Source organism: Panthera leo, chromosome B2 (assembly GCF_018350215.1).
Source record: "Panthera leo isolate Ple1 chromosome B2, P.leo_Ple1_pat1.1, whole genome shotgun sequence".
Taxonomy (NCBI): domain Eukaryota; kingdom Metazoa; phylum Chordata; class Mammalia; order Carnivora; family Felidae; genus Panthera; species Panthera leo.
The window spans coordinates 17,009,927-17,030,364 of NC_056683.1; the positions used below are offsets into that span (position 1 = coordinate 17,009,927).

General features: G+C 46.5%; 1 protein-coding gene and 1 long non-coding RNA gene across 5 annotated transcripts in view; one reads left to right on the forward strand and one right to left on the reverse strand.

Moving 5' to 3' along the window:
* The window catches only part of TMEM170B (transmembrane protein 170B), an 85,038-nt gene that overhangs the window by 7,670 nt on the left and 56,930 nt on the right, over nt 1-20,438 (reverse strand). The window contains exons 1-5 of one of the 4 annotated variants that reach the window (XM_042937901.1): nt 16,666-16,957; nt 15,733-15,809; nt 12,824-12,963; nt 12,450-12,610; nt 7,419-7,499 (exon numbers count right to left, since the gene is read on the reverse strand). In XM_042937901.1, coding sequence (XP_042793835.1) covers nt 7,419-7,499; nt 12,450-12,532 — 164 coding nt within the window. In that variant the 5' untranslated portion in view covers nt 12,533-12,610; nt 12,824-12,963; nt 15,733-15,809; nt 16,666-16,957. Of the gene's footprint in view, nt 1-3,782; nt 4,015-7,418; nt 7,500-12,449; nt 12,611-12,823; nt 12,967-15,732; nt 15,810-16,665; nt 16,958-20,438 lie in introns of those variants that run through there. The other 3 variants (XM_042937902.1, XM_042937899.1, XM_042937898.1) reach the window with 3 other exon arrangements.
* Nucleotides 19,530-20,438, forward strand: part of LOC122219564 — a 1,594-nt gene continuing 685 nt past the window's right edge. Inside the window, exon 1 of the long non-coding RNA XR_006202444.1 lies at nt 19,530-19,889. This is a non-coding gene — a long non-coding RNA (uncharacterized LOC122219564). The remainder of the gene's footprint in view (nt 19,890-20,438) is intronic.

Below are 20,438 nucleotides of genomic sequence, written 5' to 3' on the forward strand. Positions count from 1 at the left end.
AATAGGCCATTGATGTACAACAATAGTAACCTGTCATGGACAATAAGACTCTGGGCTGGGGTCAGGGTGGGGGCGTCACAAACACTTTTTATTTTGTTCCCTTCAGCCCTCGGCACAATTGCATTGGGTGGGGCCATGCTTCGTTAGTATTTATTTTCATGGAGGTAACTGTGACATTGATCCATGGGCTGGTACCACAAAACCCATGTTTAGCAATAGTGGTACCATCCAAATGTTTCCCTTATGTATTCATTGCTCCAGGACTGATCCCATTTTATTCCTCCTCACTTCCGTCAATGGGATCCCCATTCTCCCATATCTCAGACTCAAGCCCTTGGACTCACAGTCGATTCTTTCTCATACTTGAATCCCTAAGTCCAGTCAATAACGACCATCCCTTCCATTCTGCCTTTCATTCTCTCTCTCTCTCTAGGCCCAGTGTTATCACAATCTAGCTCATGCCTCACGACACGGGGAATCCTCGGTGGTCTTTCTGCCCCCGACCTTGACTCTACTGCATGATATATTCTGCTGCCAGACTCACCCTTGTCAAGCCTCAACAACTCTTTCTAGGGGCCTGGGAGAGAGAGTAAAGAAGGTTACTCTTAGCCACTTTATGCCTCGGAGCAATGACGAAGAAGTTTGTAGGAGAAAGAGTGGGAGGCCAGTAAACTGGCTGGAAATATGTGCTACCCTAATCTACAACCATTGCCGTGAGGCCCTCTGGAATCTGAAACCGCATTTCCAGCTGCTACTACATCAAATACACATAACCAGATTCACCTTAGGTTGTTGGACACAAGAACTTGGCTTTTGCAACATACCAGAGTTCATATGTAAACTATTAATTACACCATCTTTCCCGTTTGTTTATTTTTGCAAGAATTGTTATAAGATGGGGCAGGGTTGGGGTGGGGGGGGTGACATGTGGAGGCCAGGGGGACATGGGGAGAGAAGACTGCTCCCGGGAACACAGAGTAATCGCCAAGAACTATAATTCTAACCTTCGCCCTACATGGTTCAGTGGCTTGTGGGCTGGAAGAAGGAAAGTGACATCTGTGATTTAGTCCATATGAAATGCTTGACCTCCCCAGCTTCATGCTTCAACAGGCTCAGTGTGGGGCTGAGGCCAGCAACCAGAGCAGGAAGTGCAGAGCAGGGGAATGTTGACAGAAGAAACATTCGTATGTTCTCTGGATGCTAATTACAAAAAGCCTCCCCTCCTACAGACTGTTTTGTGATAGATTTTCTGCTTATGTAAATTTTTAAAACAAATTAATCCATTTGGTATGGTTAGCCATGGAAGGATGATTTCCTGAACAACCCTGGCAGAATGCAAACACTTCCTCTCTCTTGGATTTTTCCTGAGACCATGTCCACCCATGTGTCATAGGAGTTTCCGTAACTGAGAGCCCCATAAGGGCCGGCGGTGGACCCCAGCCCTGTGCCTAGGACCTCCATGCCTAACACACGACGGTTCCTTGGAGCTCATAAAGGTCTTGTGAAAAATAGAAATTGATATTCTTGTTTGTTGTTACAAGTCTAGGCAGAGGCTGTCTCAACGTGTCCACCAAAACCCACGCACCCTGGGTTTATTCCCTCTCTTTGCCTCCCCTGGTCCTACCACAGTGGAGCCTTAAAGACCCCATCCCTGCAGATACCCACTGCCTTTGAATCCCAAGGGTTGAAACTCTGAGGAAGAAAACAGAAAGATAACCTCCAAGAGGAACCAACGTGGCTCATGCTTCAAGAAGGATACAGAGCTCCTCTTGCTCAGGATTAATTCCATTTTCTCGTCTGGCAAATGGAAACGTATTCTGGCTGATGGCTAGCATCAGCCCTATGAATTTAATATACTGCTCTCTTAAGCACTATTAACCTATCAGTGCAAACAAACATGAATATTTCTTTATCCAATTAATTGATTACTTACCCTAATTGACTGTGATTGACACACACCATGTGTATGTGGGTGACAGTGTTATGCTGACAAACTGTCTCTTCCGAAAAAAAAGAAGAAGAAGAGAAAGTCCTGATCTGTAGTGTTTGCAGATTTTCACCATGTACACAGCACTACCAAGGCCAGTTTCAAGGAATGATCCTGATATTACTAAAGCCCAGAACAGGGACCTGAAAAGACATACATACCCTTGACTCTCCAGAGCCAGAAAACACTGACTCCAGCTCACCACCAGTTGGGTCTAAGCTAACAAGTGTCAAGATTGGCCGGAGTAAAAGTTTAAATTTCTTTATGACACTTTTGTGTTTTATTCTTTCCTCGGGACACACAAAAGTCTGCGACAGGTGGGTATAGGCTGACAATAAAGCCACACATATTTTGAAACCGAACTTTCATATGCTGGAGAATAAGAGGTGAACATACTAAAACCAGGTTGGGGGCCAGTCATTTGGCTCTTCACTTGCAGGTCAGAGAAAAAAGGAAGGAGCCAGACCATGGAGTTGTCTTATCACTTGAAGCGAGTTGCCCTCTACGCTGATGTAGGAGGTGTATTTCCAACTCTTACTGAGCTGTGTTCCAGGAACCCAGCTGAACCCACTGGCCATGATAGGCATTCAAGAAATGTTCATCAAATATGAATATATTCTAAAGCAGGCTCTTGAATTCTAACCAGCGAGACACTCTATGGTTTCTGTTCTGATCAAAGTCAAGCAGACCCAGTAGTAGGCTGTTGGCCAACTGAGTCGGGAAAGCAAAGTAATGAATAATACATCAACAGGCAAAATAAGCCCTGTGTTCTCTCAGGATGGCTGGACTCATTCTGCTGATGCTCTAGGGTTAGGCCAAGTTTACCAACAGCAGGGTTTCTTGGAAGTCTATAAATACACTTTCGTTAGGGAAGGTAACTCCAGTCATTAAAAACCGCATTCAGAAAAACATCGTCTCTCCTGACAAGTAGTGGTCACTGGGCACCTGCCTAGGATGAAAACTGTACAAATAGCCCAGAATACTGGTACAACTCAGTTCTCTCACCTTTAAAACACAAACACCAAAGCCTGCTTTCCTAGCCATTTGTGCAGAGTAAATGAAATAATGTTTGCCGAGCACCTAGCTAGCACTGTGCCTGGATCATAGCAAACGTTCAGTAAATAGTAGATGGGATCATGAGAATTAAATTCTCTTAAGCCTCCACATTCTTTTTTGTTTCATATACATACCTTCTCATTTTCCCGAATTGACTCCATTCCAGGAAAAACACATCTCTAAAGTCTATCAAAAGTGTGGTTCTACCTCCCCGTCCGAGGTGTCTGGGAATCGTCATGTAGTGTGATTCCCGGCAGCTCAAGCCATGGGTGATAAGTAAGTATCCACCTTCGCTGGTCGAAGATGTTGAAGGGTCGCAATTGCAGTCGTTCTGCTTTTCAGGCTGTAGTAGATGGAATAATGAATGACCCCTTAAAGACGCCCCATCCAGGGGCACCTGGGTGGCGCAGTCGGTTAAGCGTCTGACTTCAGCTCAGGTCACGATCTCGCGGTCCGTGAGTTCGAGCCCCGCGTCGGGCTCTGGGCCGATGGCTCAGAGCCTGGAGCCTGCTTCCGATTCTGTGTCTCCTTCTCTCTCTGCCCCTCCCCCCTTCATGCTCTGTCTCTCTCTGTCTCAAAAATAAACGTTAAAAAAAAAAAATTAAAAAAAAAAAAAAAAAAGACGCCCCATCCTAATCCCCAGAACCGAAGCCTAGGTTGTCTTATATGGCTAAAGGGACTTTGCAGATATGATTCAGTTAAGGATCTTTAGTTTGGTAGATTATCTTCAATTATCTGGTGAGGCCCAATGTAATCACCACGGTCTTCCTGAGAGGGAGACTGGCCGGTCTGTATCTTGAGAGGCGTGATGATGAAGCAGAGGTCAGAGGGTGCAGCTGTGAGCCCAGGAATGCTGGAAGCCTCTAGAAGTGGAAAGAGGCCGGGAGTGGTTCTCCTCTAGCACCTCCAGGAGGAGCCATCCCTGTGATACTTTGACTTCAGCCTGGTGAGACAGATTTTAGGCTTTGGACCTTGAGAATCAGGAGATAACACATTGTTGTAAGCCACTAAATCGGTGGCAATTCATGACAGCAGCATCGGAATTCTGTACACAGACAAACAATGAAGCGTGGGTCCCACAAAGCGGGGGAGGGGAGGCAATTCTCACTCTCCAAACCCCACAGGCGAGAGGAAAGGGTACAGTCTCCTTGGCTTACGACTATGTCACTTCATCAGACGAGATCTCTTCAATGCAGGCAAGTACAGGTCACCGAGGGGACCCCAGACCTTGCAGGACCACGATTTAAATCAGGGAATATCAAAAGAAGAAGGTAAGCAGGTAGGTGTTTAGTGTGTAAAAAAAGTTGGGAGCCATCGGCATTGTTGAACTCAGGTGTTGTGTGTATGTATAGGTGTGTGTGTGTGTGTGTGTGTATTTTACTTTTAGAAAGTTTCAGAGTGATGACATTTAAATTTTTTTTTAATGCGTATTTATTTCTGAGAGAGAGAGAGAGAGACAGAGCATGAGTGGGGGAGGGCATAGAGAGGGAGACACAGAATCCAAAGCGGGCTCCAGACTCCGAGCTGTCAGCACAGAGCCTGATGTGTGGCTCGAACCCACGAACCATGAGATCGTGACCTGAGCCGAGGGTGGACGCTCAACCGACTGAGCCACCCAGGCGCCCCAGGGTGATGACATTTACGGGCATCAAGGAAGCCAAGTAAAGGCGTTTTCACATAAATATTAGAGAGGAACTGGAAAATGATGACTGCAACTGAATTATGACCTCGTCTTCCAAGAAGGAATGAAACGTCCAGCTTCGAGCATGCTGAGGCTGCTGCACAGCAACCTCAGAAACAACCCCGGCCCCTTAGCACCTCCTCCTCCAGCAATTCCCATGGCCTCTGGGTCTCAGCCGGCCCCGCCCACTGCCCGCGAGCCACATTTGGGAACTCCAGAAGGACCTGGGTCATTTCAACGTGCCCCTACGTGTGCCCTCGAGTTGGCAGAGAAACCTGAAGAAAGCAGAGAGGAAAGCAGAGGTTGCTGGCCATCTGGACTCCCATTTGGTTTATGGTGTCTGATTGTGCAGAAGGTTCCTTGCTGTCCTGCCCTCAGCAAAATACTTTTCAGAGCTGCTACCAGAAAGACTTTTAGCACACTCTGTCTGGTATTAATTGTGCTATTTCAGAAAGCATATGGAAAAACGATCATGGATGACTTTTTTATGTATGTGTGTGCATATACATAGGAGATCTCTATCTCTACCTCTCTATCTCTATCTCCATCATCGCTCTCTCTCTATCTATCTATATCTAGGCGAAGTTCTGATTGTACCCATCAAGCTTCCTGAATTAAGTCTTCTTACAACCAAACTAAGCAGATGGTTAATCTGTCTCATGGGTGTACAGGATGGTACGCCTCTATTGAAGGTATTCCAGCACGGGGCTTGGAAAACTGAAACGTGCAAATGAATCACCCCGGGGTTCCCGTTAAGATGCAGGGTCGGATTCGCTACATCCAGGGTGGGGTTGAATGCTGAACTTTTAGCCAATGCCCCGTGGATGCCGATGCATGATGTCTGTGGCCCCAAGTGGGGGTTGCCGGGGACGAGACCATTGTCAGGCAAGGTACCAAGTCATAGGCTCTAACTTGGGAAGCAGAACCTAGAGGCCCCCCAAGTTGGTGCACCTCAAACCAGCAAGTCAGAAGCTTCCCAAAGCTAGGCCCAAGGTCTGCCCAAGAGCAGACAGTGGACTTCAAAACTAGATGGGATAACTGGTGGGCAAGGACCCATGGCCCCTGAGGCTGAAGGCAGTTCCTTGGGGCTCACTGATCTCAACCCCGGGACACCTCGGGTGCTACCCCAGGCACAAGCTGTCCACGTTCACACATCAGCTCTCCACGTCTTCACCATAAATGGAGAGGCTTCCCCCAGGGAGTCCCTAGGGACCTACCCCGCCGTGTGGTCACTGCTCTTATCGCTGACATTACAGTAAGTGCCGTGATGCCAACGAACTGGAATGTTTTTTCCAAACACCAGGATGTCCCATTCTTTGTGAATACCCTTCAGCAAGAACTTCTGGTATTTTGGAACTGACACACTGATTTTAAAAATTAAATACTGGGTGATCAGCCAGAATCGGAGGGAATTTCCCACCCTGAGTTGTGCATGCCAAAACTAACCAAACCACTTGGTTGTGTTTTCCTTTTTTACTGAGGGCATGAAAACAATACAAGCAGCGTAGTTTATGCTGGAGATACGGTCTCACCCCGCGCCAAGACAAAAGACCAAAACAGGCTTTGTTCTAGGACTCTCTGTTCTGTGGCCAGAGAGCGCATGAAGGATTTCCACTTGCAAGTACTCGGAGGGCAAATCGGGTGCCTTCAGGCCCCCAGCAGACTTGTCACTGTAATCATGACATTAATGAGGACTTGGCTGCCTCATCATGTCTGCGCCATGCAATTGGAGCCATAAGAGGAATTGCCCATGGTGGGGGATTCCCTTCTTGGTCAGATGACAGGGGACAAATCTCTGCCTCCATATGCCTGTGGGCTTCTTACCAGTGCCTCGGGGCCATTCAGCGATTCTGATGCACAGCATCAGATTTTTTAACAAGTCTCAGAAATCATGAAGCACTGTGTCTTCTATTTACGGAGGAGAAACATAGGACTAGGAAGAATCAAGTCCCCAAGGTCATCCAGCCAGTCTGTGGCAGAGCCAGGGCCAGGATTCTATCTTCTGACCCCCAAACCCATGCTGGGTCCACTACTGTCAGAGGATGGCTGACACCATTGTGACCAAAGGGCCCCCATCTCACACAAGAAACGTAGCATTCCAAAACCCCGTGTCAAAGTCAAAGCCACCCGCAGTGCAGGGACACCATCCTGAGAGTCACTTCCTGAGAATATGAATATCTAAACGGCATCTGAATGTCTGGTTATCAGATCAACAGCCAAAACACCTCAGTGGGTTTAAGAACTGACTTACTGTCTGACATCGAGTGTGTACGTGAATGATCCAGTATTTCCTGGGTCGTATTTTCCTAATACATAAAACAGTGTGAACAGTAGGTCCGCCCTTGCTTCCCAAGGTTATCAGGAAGGTCACAAGGCAGGGTGGGGGTGGTGGCAGGGTTATTCTAACAGTCACCGCCTATGTGGGTTTGATGCCCATGCACTTGGGTTGATTCTTGCTAATCAATATTCACATCTTTACCAAAAAGAGGCAAAGACTTCCCACTCGTAACTCTGTGGAGGATTAAAATGAGACAGACGTAACAGGAAATGCAGGACATAGTGCCTGGCGCACAGCAAGCATTCAAGGTCCAGACCCGCCTTCCTCCCTCATCATTTCCCTTGTGTGTCTGGTTTCCCCCTAACTGGACTTCAACGTCCCACGGTTCGGTTCCGTAAAGTGAAAGGTTGACGTACCAGGGCCACGGGATAAATACTTCTGGTTCATTTCCAAAGCAGAAGAGATGGTGATGTTGGTCCTCAAGGAGCTGTTCTTGCCTGCGGGAAAACAAGAGGAAGAGTTAACCTGTGGAGCACTTGCCATGCGCCGAGCGCTGTGCACGTGTAGTCGCAGGTACCCTGATGGCATCTCGCTAACGCACACGCTATCGTGAGGCTCACTGTGCACTTTCCAAAACCCTAGCAAGGGACTAGGTGTGTGTCGTAGTTGTGTCACGAAATTTTTTTCCGACTGTGTGTCTTCATTTGCTAGGGCTGCCGGCACAAAGTACCACAGACTGGGGAGGCGTGAACAACGGAAATTTCTTCCCTCACAGTTCAGGGGCGCGGGGTCCACCATCAAGGTGGCAGTAAGCTTGAGACCTCTCTCCTCGGCTTGCAGAGGGGGCTGCCTTGCTGTGTTGTCACATTCACTGTGTCCAGTCTGAGTTGTCTGTGTCCTAATCTCTTCTTTAAGGGCGCCATTCCTATTGGATGGGGGCCCATCCTAATGGCCTCGTTTTAACTTAATTCCCTCTTTAAAGTCTGTAACTCCAAATAATCACATTCTGAGGTATGTATCAATTTTGGGTGGGCACAGTGCAGCCCATAATAGCATGATTGGCATCACACATGGGTGTCTCCTCCTAAACAATTCTGAAATCCGTGGGCGTAGAAATGACCGACAAAGGTGGGGGGGCAGGGGAAGGGCAGGAGACATAGTTTTGTGCCTAGAAAGATGCACAGATTTCTTTTCCAACCCTTTTCTGGGCCCTCTTCTGCCCCTTGAATGATTTTACTATTTTGCCATTCCCTGTACCATCCGCCGCCTTCAGTGAGCACTTTGTGCTGTGTGTCCCTACACAGAATCACCACGTACTCAGTCCATACGTTACCCTCTGCTCAGGGACACTTGGGTCAGAGATGAACGATGGCTGAATCCAGTCCTGAATCCACTTGCCAAGGCAAGGGGCACGGGACTGCATCTTCCAGAGAATGGGATGTCTTTTTCTTGATGCAAAAAAAAAAAGCACATTTTTCTACTTGGTCTTCGCAGGCGAGTACTTTCTTGAATTTGCCCAAAGTCTCCATCTGGGCCTACGTGGCCCTGCCCCTGCCCCCGCCTCGCCCACCTCCTCCCCAGCCCTCCGAGATCTGGCTTTTTTCTGGAGCTGCCCGCTCTCAGTCCCCCTTTCAGCCACCCAGTCTGGTGGCTTGCCCTCAGGCTCTGTTCCACATCATGGGAAATGGCACACACCATCCAGGCTTCGACACACTTGACCTTCTGATTCCACAGCATCTCCCTCCTGGCTCCTCTCTTACCTCTGAGATGTGTGCACTGACCTCTCCGCCCTTCTCTCCTGACTTCTTCTTGGAGATCCCAGGCACACTCCCTTCTGAGACACCTCAATGCCACAGGAAACTTACAGACAGATGTGTATCTATGGCCTTTCTTCCCTTCTGAATCAGACTTATTTGGGGAATAAACAGCCTACTTAAAGTAAGTAGCCATCCACTCTTCAAACCCAACAGATCTACCATTCAACACCTTATCTTCCCAGACAGAAAGGCACCTATGCTCTGGCTCCATTCATCACATTCCCGTTTCTTTCCAGCATAAAACCTCTCTCATCCATAAAATGTTCCCTGAACCGTCCCCCCACCCCTGCTTCTGAAACAATGGCCTGCATCACTTCTTTAACATCCATCATTTGTGGCTCCAGACTGGAATTTATTCCGTCTGTGGGTATGGAGTGAGACAGATAAAAACAGAAAGGAAATAAGTGGGATGCAAGGGAGAGAGATGGGAGGGGAATATGCCATCTCTGTAAATACATCCTTGAGGGCAGAATCCTCTGCCTTGCATCTTTGGGTGTTCAATAACACCTAAAGCAGTTACTCACAGAGAGAAATTTGCGTACGTTTACTCTCAGGAAGGTAAAGCTGGGTTGAGAACGGCAGTGGGGGTTAAGTCTATGCACATTTTGACTACAGGGGCTGCAGTTTAATTTCCTGTCTCTATTTCCCAATACCTCCAAAGTCCAACTACTTCTCCTGCTACTCTCAAATATACCAATGCAAAATTTTAAGTCAACTCTAAACTGTATATTGCTAAATTCTTCTGATTCACCACCACCTCCTTCTATTATTTATAATCTCCATAAGGGAAAAGATTACCAGCGTCTCCCAGAAGGAAACACACAGGAACTTTAATCCTCTGTCCCTGGCTACAAAGAAGGGCCATTCTCCTTTGGGGTCTCTCTTCCTCAGCCGCGCTCCCCTCCAAGTTCGACGACCTTCTCTCCTATCTTTCTTCTTTCAGACCTGTAGCACAAACCATGTTTCTTGTTCACATCACAGTGCTGAGAACTAAGGGCTTTCCAAGGCATTTCTGTTCCGCATGGAGACTGAAAACTGGAGGGGAGCTATTGGAAGGAGCTGATGTCATGGGTGAAGTGAACAGACATCGGTCCTGACGTCCTTCGTTCCCTTGCATAGACCCAGCTTTTTATCTGGTGTTTTTTGCCTTCTGCCTGCAGGAGTTCCTTGACCATGTCTTATGGCATGGGTCTACCAGTGATGATCTCTTTCAACTTTATATGTCCGACACAGTCTCTATTTTACCTTTGTTTTTGAAGGTTATTTTTGCTGGTAGAGAATTCCAGGTCAACAGTTACTTGTTTCTTTGCTGGTTTGTTCCTTCAGTACTTCAACGTGAGGCTCCATTGTCTTCTAACTTGCACCGTCTCCAAAGGGAAGTCTTCTAAGATTCTTACCTTTGTTCTTCTGTATATAATGTGTATGTTTTTCCTTTGGTTAATCCTAAGCTTTTTCCCTTTACCAAGATTTTTTTAATCTAATCTAAATTTTCTAAATTTTCAAAATTTTCGTGGACTGTGCTCGCTTCAGCAGCACATATACTAAAATTTTTCATGGACTTCATCCCCCACCGCGAGTGGAATTTGATTATGATGTGCCTTAGAGTCTTTTTTTTTTTTTTTCCATTTTTTTCTGCTTGATTTCTGTTGAGTTTCTTGGCCCTGTGAGTTGACAGTTTTCTACAATTTGTATGAAATTTTCAGTCACTTTTTATCCCCTCTTTCAACTTCAGTTCCACATGCACGAACCCACTAGCGGTTGTCCCAGGGCCCACTGATTTTCCGTTGACGTTTGTTCATCTTTTTTTTTTCCTCTGTGTGTTCCGTATGTTTCCTTTTTTTAAAGTTTATTTATTTATTTGTAGAAAGAAAGTGAGTGTGTGAGCTGGGAGGGGCAAAGAGAGAGAGAGAAGGAGAGACAGAATCTCAAGCATGCTTTATTCTCTCAGCACAGAGCCTGATGCGGGGGTTTGATCTCACGAACCGTGAGATCATAACCTGAGCGGAAATCAACAGTCAGATGCTTAACCAACTGAGCCACCCAGGTGCCCCTCCTCTCGCGTGTTCCATTTTGAAGTTATCTACTGCTGAGTCCCTAGGTTCACTAATATTTTCCTTCACTGTGTCTACTCTGCTATTAAAGCCATCCAGTGTAATCGTATCTCAGACATGGAATGTTCATACCTAACTAGGTGACTCACGTTTTTAAAAATAATTTTTAATGTTTATTTATTCTTGAGGGAGAGAGAGACAGAGTACGAGTCGGGGAGGAACAGAGAGAGAGAGGGAGACACAGACTCCGAAGCAGGCTCCAGGCTCCGAGCTGTCAGCACAGAGCCCGACATGGGGCTCGAACTCACGAGCCGTGAGATCATAACCTGAGCCGAAGTCAGATGCTTAACCGATTGAGCCACCCAGGGCCCCCTCGTCTTTTTTATTTTAAACTAAATGTTGCATTTTTCCTTCCATACGTTCATAACTTCTTCTATCTTCTTAAATTTAAGGAATGCATTTCGAATGGGAATTTTTTTTTTAAAGTTTTATTTTTATTTTTGAGACAGAGAGAGACTGAGCATGAATGGGGGAGGGTCACAGAGAGGGAGACACAGAATCTGAAACAGGCTCCAGGCTCCGAGCTGTCAGCACAGAGCCCGACGCGGGGCTTGAACTCACGGACCGAGAGATCATGACCTGAGCCGAAGTCGGCCGCTTAACCAACTGAGCCACCCAGGCGCCCCATCGAATGGGAGTTTTAATATCTCCTCCACCTCTTACTTGGTGTGCCACCCTTGCAAGGCCTGCCACCCTTTACCCAGGCAATTTTTCAGGACTGTTTTTGAAGCTGGTCACTTGAGAAATGAGGCAACACCTCTTCCTGACCAAGGGACGAGGTATCTTACTGTTTGTAGTGGATCCTCTACGTTCTGTGTCGCTTAACATACAACCCCCCCGAGTGGCATCCATCTGGGCCATGTTGCGTTTTCTTGGTGAGAGGTGGCCTATGTTGTTTGCGACACCATGGATGATAGGGTCCTTTTTCTCTGAGCCGAGAGTCTCGTAGCTTCTGCCGGCATCCAGGAGACACTAACAACTAATTTGTCAGCTTGTATATATGGTAAAAATCAAACCCCAGGCCCAGCAGAATGCAACGGTGAAAAGTGAATAAAGAAGTAAGACATGGGGGCACCTGGGGGACTCAGTTGGTCAAGTGTCCGACTTCAGCTCAGGTCATGATCTTGTTACTCATGAGTTTGAGTCCTACCTCGGGCGCTGTGCTGACAGCTCAGAGCCTGGAGCCTGCTTCGGATTCTGGGTCTCCCTCTTTCTCTGCTCCTCCCCACTCGCCCTTTGTGTCTCTCTCTCTCTGTGTCTCAAAATAAATAAGTATTTTTAAAAAAGTAAAAAGTGGTCTGGTCTTTTAAAAACATCAAATGAAGCTCAGGCAAGTGAATGCACATGTACTCTCACGCTTTGTTCACTTAATATGAACTTTTAAAACCAAAATGATTCAGAAAAAATGGGCTCCTCCTCTCAATGGCATTGGTTCAACCGCTATCTTTTTACCAACATTACATTTCACAAGTGCTCATGTGCATTCACCAAAAGCAAAGCATGAGGATTTGCTGTGTACCTGGCCATCCACACGTATTTCCTGTTGACTCTCTGTATAAGCAATTTCCTGCCCCCAGCTGAGTTCCTCAATTGCCACTTCATTCCACAAATCCCCCCATTAGTGCCCCAGGCCAGGAAGGCAGCTGTATGGTTGACATGGGACACTCTGAGCCAGCGAAGCTGGAGAGGGAAAAAACAACAACAACAAAAAAATGGAAACAGACACTGATGCCTGAAAAGGCAGAAAACAAAGACAGAAAATGAAGCAGATGAAGACGAGAAGACACAAGATGGAGAAAATGAAAAAAAAAATCAGTGGGACAGAGCAAGAAAGTGAAGTCAGGGAGGATACTGAATCGGAAGAAAGGCGAGCAAAGAGCACCAGGAACTCACTAGAACGCGATCTCGGGAAGAAGACCGCAGAACGCGGCGTTTCTGAGCCACAACCACACAGCTGCTCCTGCCTCTGCTGCAAACAAACCAAAGACCTGGCTGCCACAGAGGAGAGGAAGGTCAAGTCCCCGGTCGCTCTCCTGCTTGAGACACAAATGAAGAAAGTGGGGGTCCGGCTTCAACATTTTGAGGAGCAGGAAACGCGTGGAGAAAGAGGCTTCGGAAGGACAGAGGAGCAGGTGTTTACTGCATGCCACAACTTGCACGTGGCATGGCAGGCATACCCCGAGTCGTGAGCTCGGCAGCCAACGGACAGAACCCTCAGCAGGGGCACCGGCACTCAGCAGGACCTGGCCCGGCACCACTTGGAAGAGCAGGGCACCCTGGCATGATGTCCCATCAGCAGCCCCCTCCCTACCCTCTGATGCATCACCAGATGCCACCACTCATCCTCCCCGGCCAGGTCAGGTACCAGGTCCCGTGATGCCTGGACAGCCCACGCCAAGCCCCTCAACTCCCATCACTGCAGGCATCTCGGCCCCTCCTGGGAGCGGCCCTACGCCTCCCGCATTCCCCCAGCTCCAGGATACATCTCAGAAGCCCAGGTACCCCACATAACATCAGATAGTGTGTGTCCTGACCTAGTTTGGGCCTGTAGTTCAGAAGCTTGTGGGGGACCCACCAGGACCGTCCCCCTCTGTCGGCAGCTGCCTCCAGTGATGCTCTGTGACCCCGGGGGGAGTTGGTTAATCAGCAAGAAATCATTGCTCCCCTATTCCGTGTCCAGTGAGGCTGAGCACCGTGAGAGTAAGAAAAGAGGACAGAGAACTTGCCCAGGAATGAGTTTCTCAATTAAGTGAAGAAATAAAATTAAGAGAAATCCATTAAAATACAATGAAGTTTTCAAAACACCGCGAAATCAAACATAATTAAGTTCTGGGAGCAGGGGGAAAGGTCAAAAGTAAATCAGCTTGGAGCTGGGCATACGTTGGGCTGGTATCAGTCATTTATGCCCCAGTGGGATTTTTCGGGGGGCTGGGCAGTATATCTCAGACCCCTGGGGCATTGGGAAATCACAAGCCAGGCCAAAGTCATCAAAGACTAAATTCCTCATAAGGTCCGACGCTGGCCTTTGGTGAGTGGCACAAAGGTAAGATTCTCTTTCCAGACCTCCTGATGGACTGCGGGCTCTCCTTAGCAAATCTGTGCTAGCTACACATGAACTTGCAACCTCCATTATGATCCACTGTATTTCTCTACTGTCCTGAAAGTTTCATCTCATTCTTCACAGAAATACATATAATGCCATCATCTAGGACCCCTCTCTATAAAGACTCATGATTGTGTTTTTCTGAAGCCTCATCCAGGCAGAGCAAAGATTCATCATTGTTTTATTTTTGTCTTTTTTCCTCCACCGGTCTCACTAGTCATTTTAACAGGTATCTCTGATCTGTATAGGATCTTTCATTGCTTGACGAATGGCATAGATGCTGTTGGTACCCTTCCCATACCTGCAATACTCTGCGATGGTAGCCATGAGCAGAACAAGCCAGAAATTATATATAATTAATGGTCCCAAGAATAGCCTTCTTCTAAGGACAGATGGAAAGTTGAAAGACAAATACCCCAGCTCCCTTGGTCTTCATCTGGGGTAACTGTGGGATACCACTGTCTCCAGGGGTTCCCAGCAGGATCGAATTCCAGTTCCCCACAAAGGTAACTAGTTTGATAGCATACGGTTAATTGCTTCCATTCTCTCTCTCTCTCTCTCTCTCTCTCTCTCTCCTTCTTTCCACCCTCCTACACTTCCCTATTGGTGTTTTCAGGGATCGTCTTCCAAATACATCACTTCCACTCAAATCTTTATCTCAGGGTGTCCTTCTGGGAGAATCTAAACAAAGACAATCCCTAAAATGAAATCCTAACTAAACGTGCTGTGAACACTATGATCAGGGTTGAATCTAACAACCATGTTAGGTGTTTCTACAAACTTTTATATTTATCATCAGCTACCTACTTGGTGGGGCCCAGAGCAAAATGAAAAAAAAAATTAATGTTTATTTATTTATTTTAAGAGAGAGAGAGAGAGAGAGAATGCACATTGGGGGAGGGGGAGAAAAAGAAATAGAGAGAGAGAAAGAGAGAGAGAGAGAGAGAGAGAGAGAGAGAGAGAGAATCCCAAGCAGGCTCCAAGCTGTCAGTGCAGAGCCCAATATGGGGCTTGATCTCATGAACCATGGCTTAACAGACTGAGCTACTCAGATGCCCCAAAATGAAAACTGTTTAAAAGCAAGGGGGGAAAATGTTGTTTAAGGTACTATAATATAGAGCTTTTCTGCAATCTCTCAACTTGCCATGGTGTTTTTATTACTTGTTTATGTCACCGTAATAAAGAAAAATGAAAACTTTTCATTTTTAGCCTGAATTTCACCATTCTTCTTTATGTGTGTGATGCCAGTTTTAAATGCAAATGTAAGAGTGTGTAACTCATATCCAGGATCACCAGAATTACATAATTCATAATTTGTAGTTCATTTTGTTCTTCCCCAAACAGTGGAAATGCTACAAAAAACTAACTCAACTGTCTCTATTTCTTTTCATGACATACACACATTTTCTCCAACAGTCCAGACCTCTGGCTTACTGGTGAGCAAGAAAGAACTGAAAAGAAAAACAAGTATCATTTGCTCTGTCTTTCCAATTCCTTCTCTGCCTTCATTGTCAGCCCAAGTGTTGGCTAATACGGGGAAGAAACAACAGTAAGAAAGGACATGACATGGTTCTGTGCTCGTTTGTGTTTCTTAGAAAACCACTGCCTTCTTCCTGCATTGAATAAGTTCTGTGTTCACTTAGAACAGTCGGTGCCCCTCCTCCTTTCCTGCTCCCAACTTAGTCATAGGCATGCTTACCTCCTATTTGTTTCAAGTCTTCCCTGGGCTCTGGCACATCATGAATCCTGTGAAATTCCATGATCATGGGGGAATCCCTAATGGCACAAATAAATAGGCAGTAAGAACAAGAACCAATGGGCATCCATATTGCATGTAACCACTCAGCCCACATGAATCCTCTGCCATCCGATTGGACTTCATTTACAAAACAGAAGTTCAAAGACAACATTATTAAGAATTTCAAGATGGTGGGGCATCTGGGTGGCCCAGTCGGTTGGACGTCCAACTCTTCAGCTCAGGTCATGATCCCAGGGTCCTGGGATTGAGCCCTATGTTACAGTCTGTGCTGAGCGTAGAGCCTGCTTACGATTCTCTCTCTCTCTCTCTCTCTCTCTCTCTCTCCCTTCTCTCTCCTTGTGCCCCTTGCCCCAACTTGCATGCTATCTCTCTTTCTCTCTCAAATAAAAAAGAAATGACAAAATTAAAGAATGAAAAAAAAAAAAGAATTTCAAGACGGTGACAGCAGAGTGTAAAAACAGAAGGTGTGGGTCCCGTCTGAGAGCGGAACCTGGACCCCGGCACCGGTCACCTGCCCATGACACCAGCACTCATCACCAGCCCGGAGAGTGGATGAGGCACACTGAACATCTGAAGTGGGCATCATAGTTCTGCATCACAACCAACGGATGACCCAACAGTTGACCAAGGGCAAGGCACAACTTTTTGGTCACCAGAGTCCTAATAGTTTTTGTCGTGTTCTAGCAAGGTCTCATTTAGGACCTAGGATGAATTTAAAGAACCCGTCTCTCTCTTTGGGGCTCCCCTCACCCTCACTGATCCCACTTGGGAAAGTGAAAAAAGCCCGGCAGCTTTAGAACATATTGGGCAAGAGCAAAATGCTACCTAGATGCTAAGATAAGTTCCGTGGTTATCTTTCTCTGAAATGCTTACACTTTGCCAGCTTTCCACTGAGTAGTTTTCAAGCCTGAGCATACCCACGAGACACATTCGTATGCCCTTGGCTTTGTTTAAGCGCCCACATCCGCATGGCGGGGTCACTAAGGCAGCTGTGCCTGTGGACACGAAGCTTGTTGTGTTCTCTGACTTCCAGCTGTGTACCCTGCACCTGTCTTTACCTTCTGTTCTGGACGTTGCTGGAATGTCTGCTAGTTTTCCGTATCAACCCTGTAGAGGAACAGAAACATTTTGCCTTTTCTGAACGAGACTTTGCGTGTGTGTGTGTGTGTGTGTGTGTGTGTGTGTGTAACTTCCTAGAAACCAGAACTGTTTTCTCCTGCCAGGCGCCACAGTGGGCCTTCCTGCGCGGGAGGTCATTTCAATAAGGACTCGGAGCTTAGTAAGTGGAGAAAAGAAGGTCGTTCTCAGACAGGATGTTGGGAAGACGCCCCGAGTGAGCCTTGCTGGGCAAGAGACGCCAACAGGACCAAGAATGTGGGCCAGTCCCCCAGGAAGTTATTCATGAGCCTGCGCTGGATGATAAACAGGCAACCAAAGCCTTTCTAAACAACAAAAGTCACAATGCTTCAAATTCCAGAAAATCCTTGAACAATGACTGGACATTCCTTATCTCCGATCTGCTTATTTGTGCACTAAATACTTTCAAAGAAACCAGAAAGTGGGGTTCTGACTTGGGGTGCAGAGCTGAATGAAGTGTACAAGGAGATGTGTGGCCAATCGCCCTGCTCCCCTGTTCCATCCTCCTTTACTGGGAGCACGAGTCTCCTGTTGCTGGGCCAGCCTCTCCCCTTCCTCCCCTCCCCCCCACCCACTCCCTGTTGCCTGGAGTTACCTTTGCCCCCAAAAGCCACCTTGGGCTGAAGGCCAGCATGAAGTTGCTTCAAGCTTGATCAGCAGAACAGGGTCAAAGGCAGCAAGTTGCCTCTGCTGTTCATGTTACCAAGAGATGTGAGCTGATCGTGTTAGCAAGTTCTTCCAGAAGAAACAAAAAGACAATTTGGGCAACTAGAAATTTCATATATATGGGAATATATATCTACCTGATTTGAAAGAGGTATCAAAGCACCTTGATGGTACATGTAAAAAAAATTTTTTTTAATTAAGTTTATTTATTTTTGAGAGACAGAGACAGAGGACGAGCAGGGGAGCAACAGAGAGAGAGGGAGACACAGAATCCGAAGCAGGCTCCAGGCTCTGAGCCATCAGCACAGAGCCCGACGCGGGGCTCGAACTCACGAACTATGAGATCATGACCGGGGCCGAAGTCGGACGCTTAGCCGACAGAGCCACCCAGGAGCCCCAATGGTACATTTTTAAATTAAATTACAGCACCTGTTATTATGTATATGTATATGCATATACATATATGTGTGTATATAATCATAAAATGATATTCTGAATATCGGTTTCTAAATAAATATAAATATCTGCAGAATATAAAATTTGATTCTGCAGACAGTGATATGTGTACCACTGCCCGATACTTGTTTATTGGCCAGACCCCTATTCTTCATGACAGGGAACATCAATGTTCATTTGTCATTTGTTTTACAAGTTGAGTTCAAGTTGCACTTGAAAATGTTACTACATTTTTCTTTTCCTGAGCCCAAATGTCCATCAACAGGTGAATAGATAAAGGAGATATAGTATATATATATACAATGGACTATTATTCGGCTCTCAAACAGAATGAAATCTTGCCATTTCCAACAACAGGGATGGAACTAGAGTGTATTAGGCTAAGTGAAATCAAGCAGCCAGAGAGAGACAAATATCATACCATTTCACTCATATGTGGAATTTAAGATACAAAACAGATGACCATAAGGGAAGGGAAGCAAAAATAAGATAAAAACAGAGAGGGAGACAAACCATAAGAGACTCTTAAATACAGAGAACAAACTGAGGGTCGCTGGAGGAGTGTTGGGTGGGGAGATGGGCTAAATGGGTGGGTGATGGGCGTTAAGGAGGACGCTTCTTGGGATGAGCACTAGGGTGTTACATGTATGTGATGAATCACTAAATTCTACTCCTGAAATCATTATCACACTATGTATTAACTACCTTGGATTTAAATTTTAAAAATAATAAAATAATAATAATTTAAAAAATTTTTCCTTTCCCCACTCCCTCTGCCCACCAGATTCCCCTTTACCTACTCTAGTTTTGCTTCTGTTGTCTTTCTGTAACTTCTAATGTGCCACCCAATGTCTTTATGGTTTATTGTTAGCCATCTGTCTCCCACGCTCCCCTCCCTCCCTTATAACGTGAGCTTTCGCGGCAACAAGTTTTGTTGTTTTTCCATGCGTTTCAAGTACACAGGCCAGTGACCGGCACATACTAGACATTCAAAATTAATTATGAGTGAAGGAATACATGAATGAATGAACTGAATGAATGACTGAGTGAGTGAGTGAATGAATGAGTGAATGAATGAATGAACTGAATGAATGAGTGAGTGAATGAATGAACTGGATGAATGAATGAGTGAGTGAATGGATGAATGAGTGAATAAATGACTGAATGAGTGAGTGAATGAATGAGTGAATGAATGAATGAACTGAATGAATGAGTGAGTGAATGAATGAGTGAGTGAATGAATGAATGAGAGTGAATGACGGCATCCGTCTCACTTTCAAAATCCAATAGCTTCAGATACTTACCGGACACCAGTGAAGATGACTGGTCAGTGTGGAAATACATGGAAGGTGGGGCTGGTATGGGATGGGGTGGGGGGGGGTACTTTCTGGAGGATGGACGGCTCAGCCACCCAGGTACTAATTAAGATTTGACAAAAGAGGTGTCTGTAGAGCAAACGGGCAGATTTTACGAGGGCAGGGGGAAGAGCTTAGATGACAGGTGTTTAAAACTGAAGCCATTTTCCCTGGGATGGGCACCCATCCTGGCATTCAGCCCTGGCACACTGATGAGGAGGTACAGGGCTTGAATCTCTAGCTGCGGGCTTCTGTTGTTCGGAAACCCTAGGGCAAGCCCAGAGACCCCCTAGGAGGCATAATGGCCTCATTATTATGTTAACCAGAAGGCTGAGGTTTCTTAAAAGGGCACCTCCCTTTCCTGGGTTTGTTTCACCCAACTCCCTACACTCAGCTGAGCACCCGTCTCTGGAGGGCAGGCGACCCACTGGATCTTAAACCAGCTTGTGGCCTCTGGACAAAATGTACTCGAATTAAAGGAAGGTAAAGGGAAGGGGGAGGGGGAGGGGAGGACGCTGAACGTCGGTGCAGAGTTGGTTGACTCAAAGGTTAACCACCCACTGACACAGAGGAGAAATAACCTTTCTGGAGCCCAGTTTTCACTAGCCGCTTGAGCTGCAAAGGAATAGAGAGATTGCACGGAGTCAGAGCTGAAGACAGCCTTGATTCGGTTCACTGGATTCTAGCTTGCCAAAACAAGCTTGCCAAAAACAAACAAACAAACAAACTGAAGGGGCTGGGGGTGAGCAGCAGCTTTTATAGTCTTAAATGTAAAACCAACCTGCCACGTATTGTGTTAGAAACATGCACGCCTTGGCAGTTCTGTTGCCATGTCTGTTTGAATGGTCAGCGTGGCCCATTTCGAAGACCTGCCCCAGTCCTCACTTGCCCCAGCCCCACTGCATTTTTCTGAATAAACCCTGTGCCCCGGGTCCAGCGCGCCCTGCTCAGAGCAAAACTTGAAGAACTCGAAGGCAATGACTTCTCTCCTCTCCATCTTCTGGCTATCTAGCTGGCCATGGATTCTCAAGT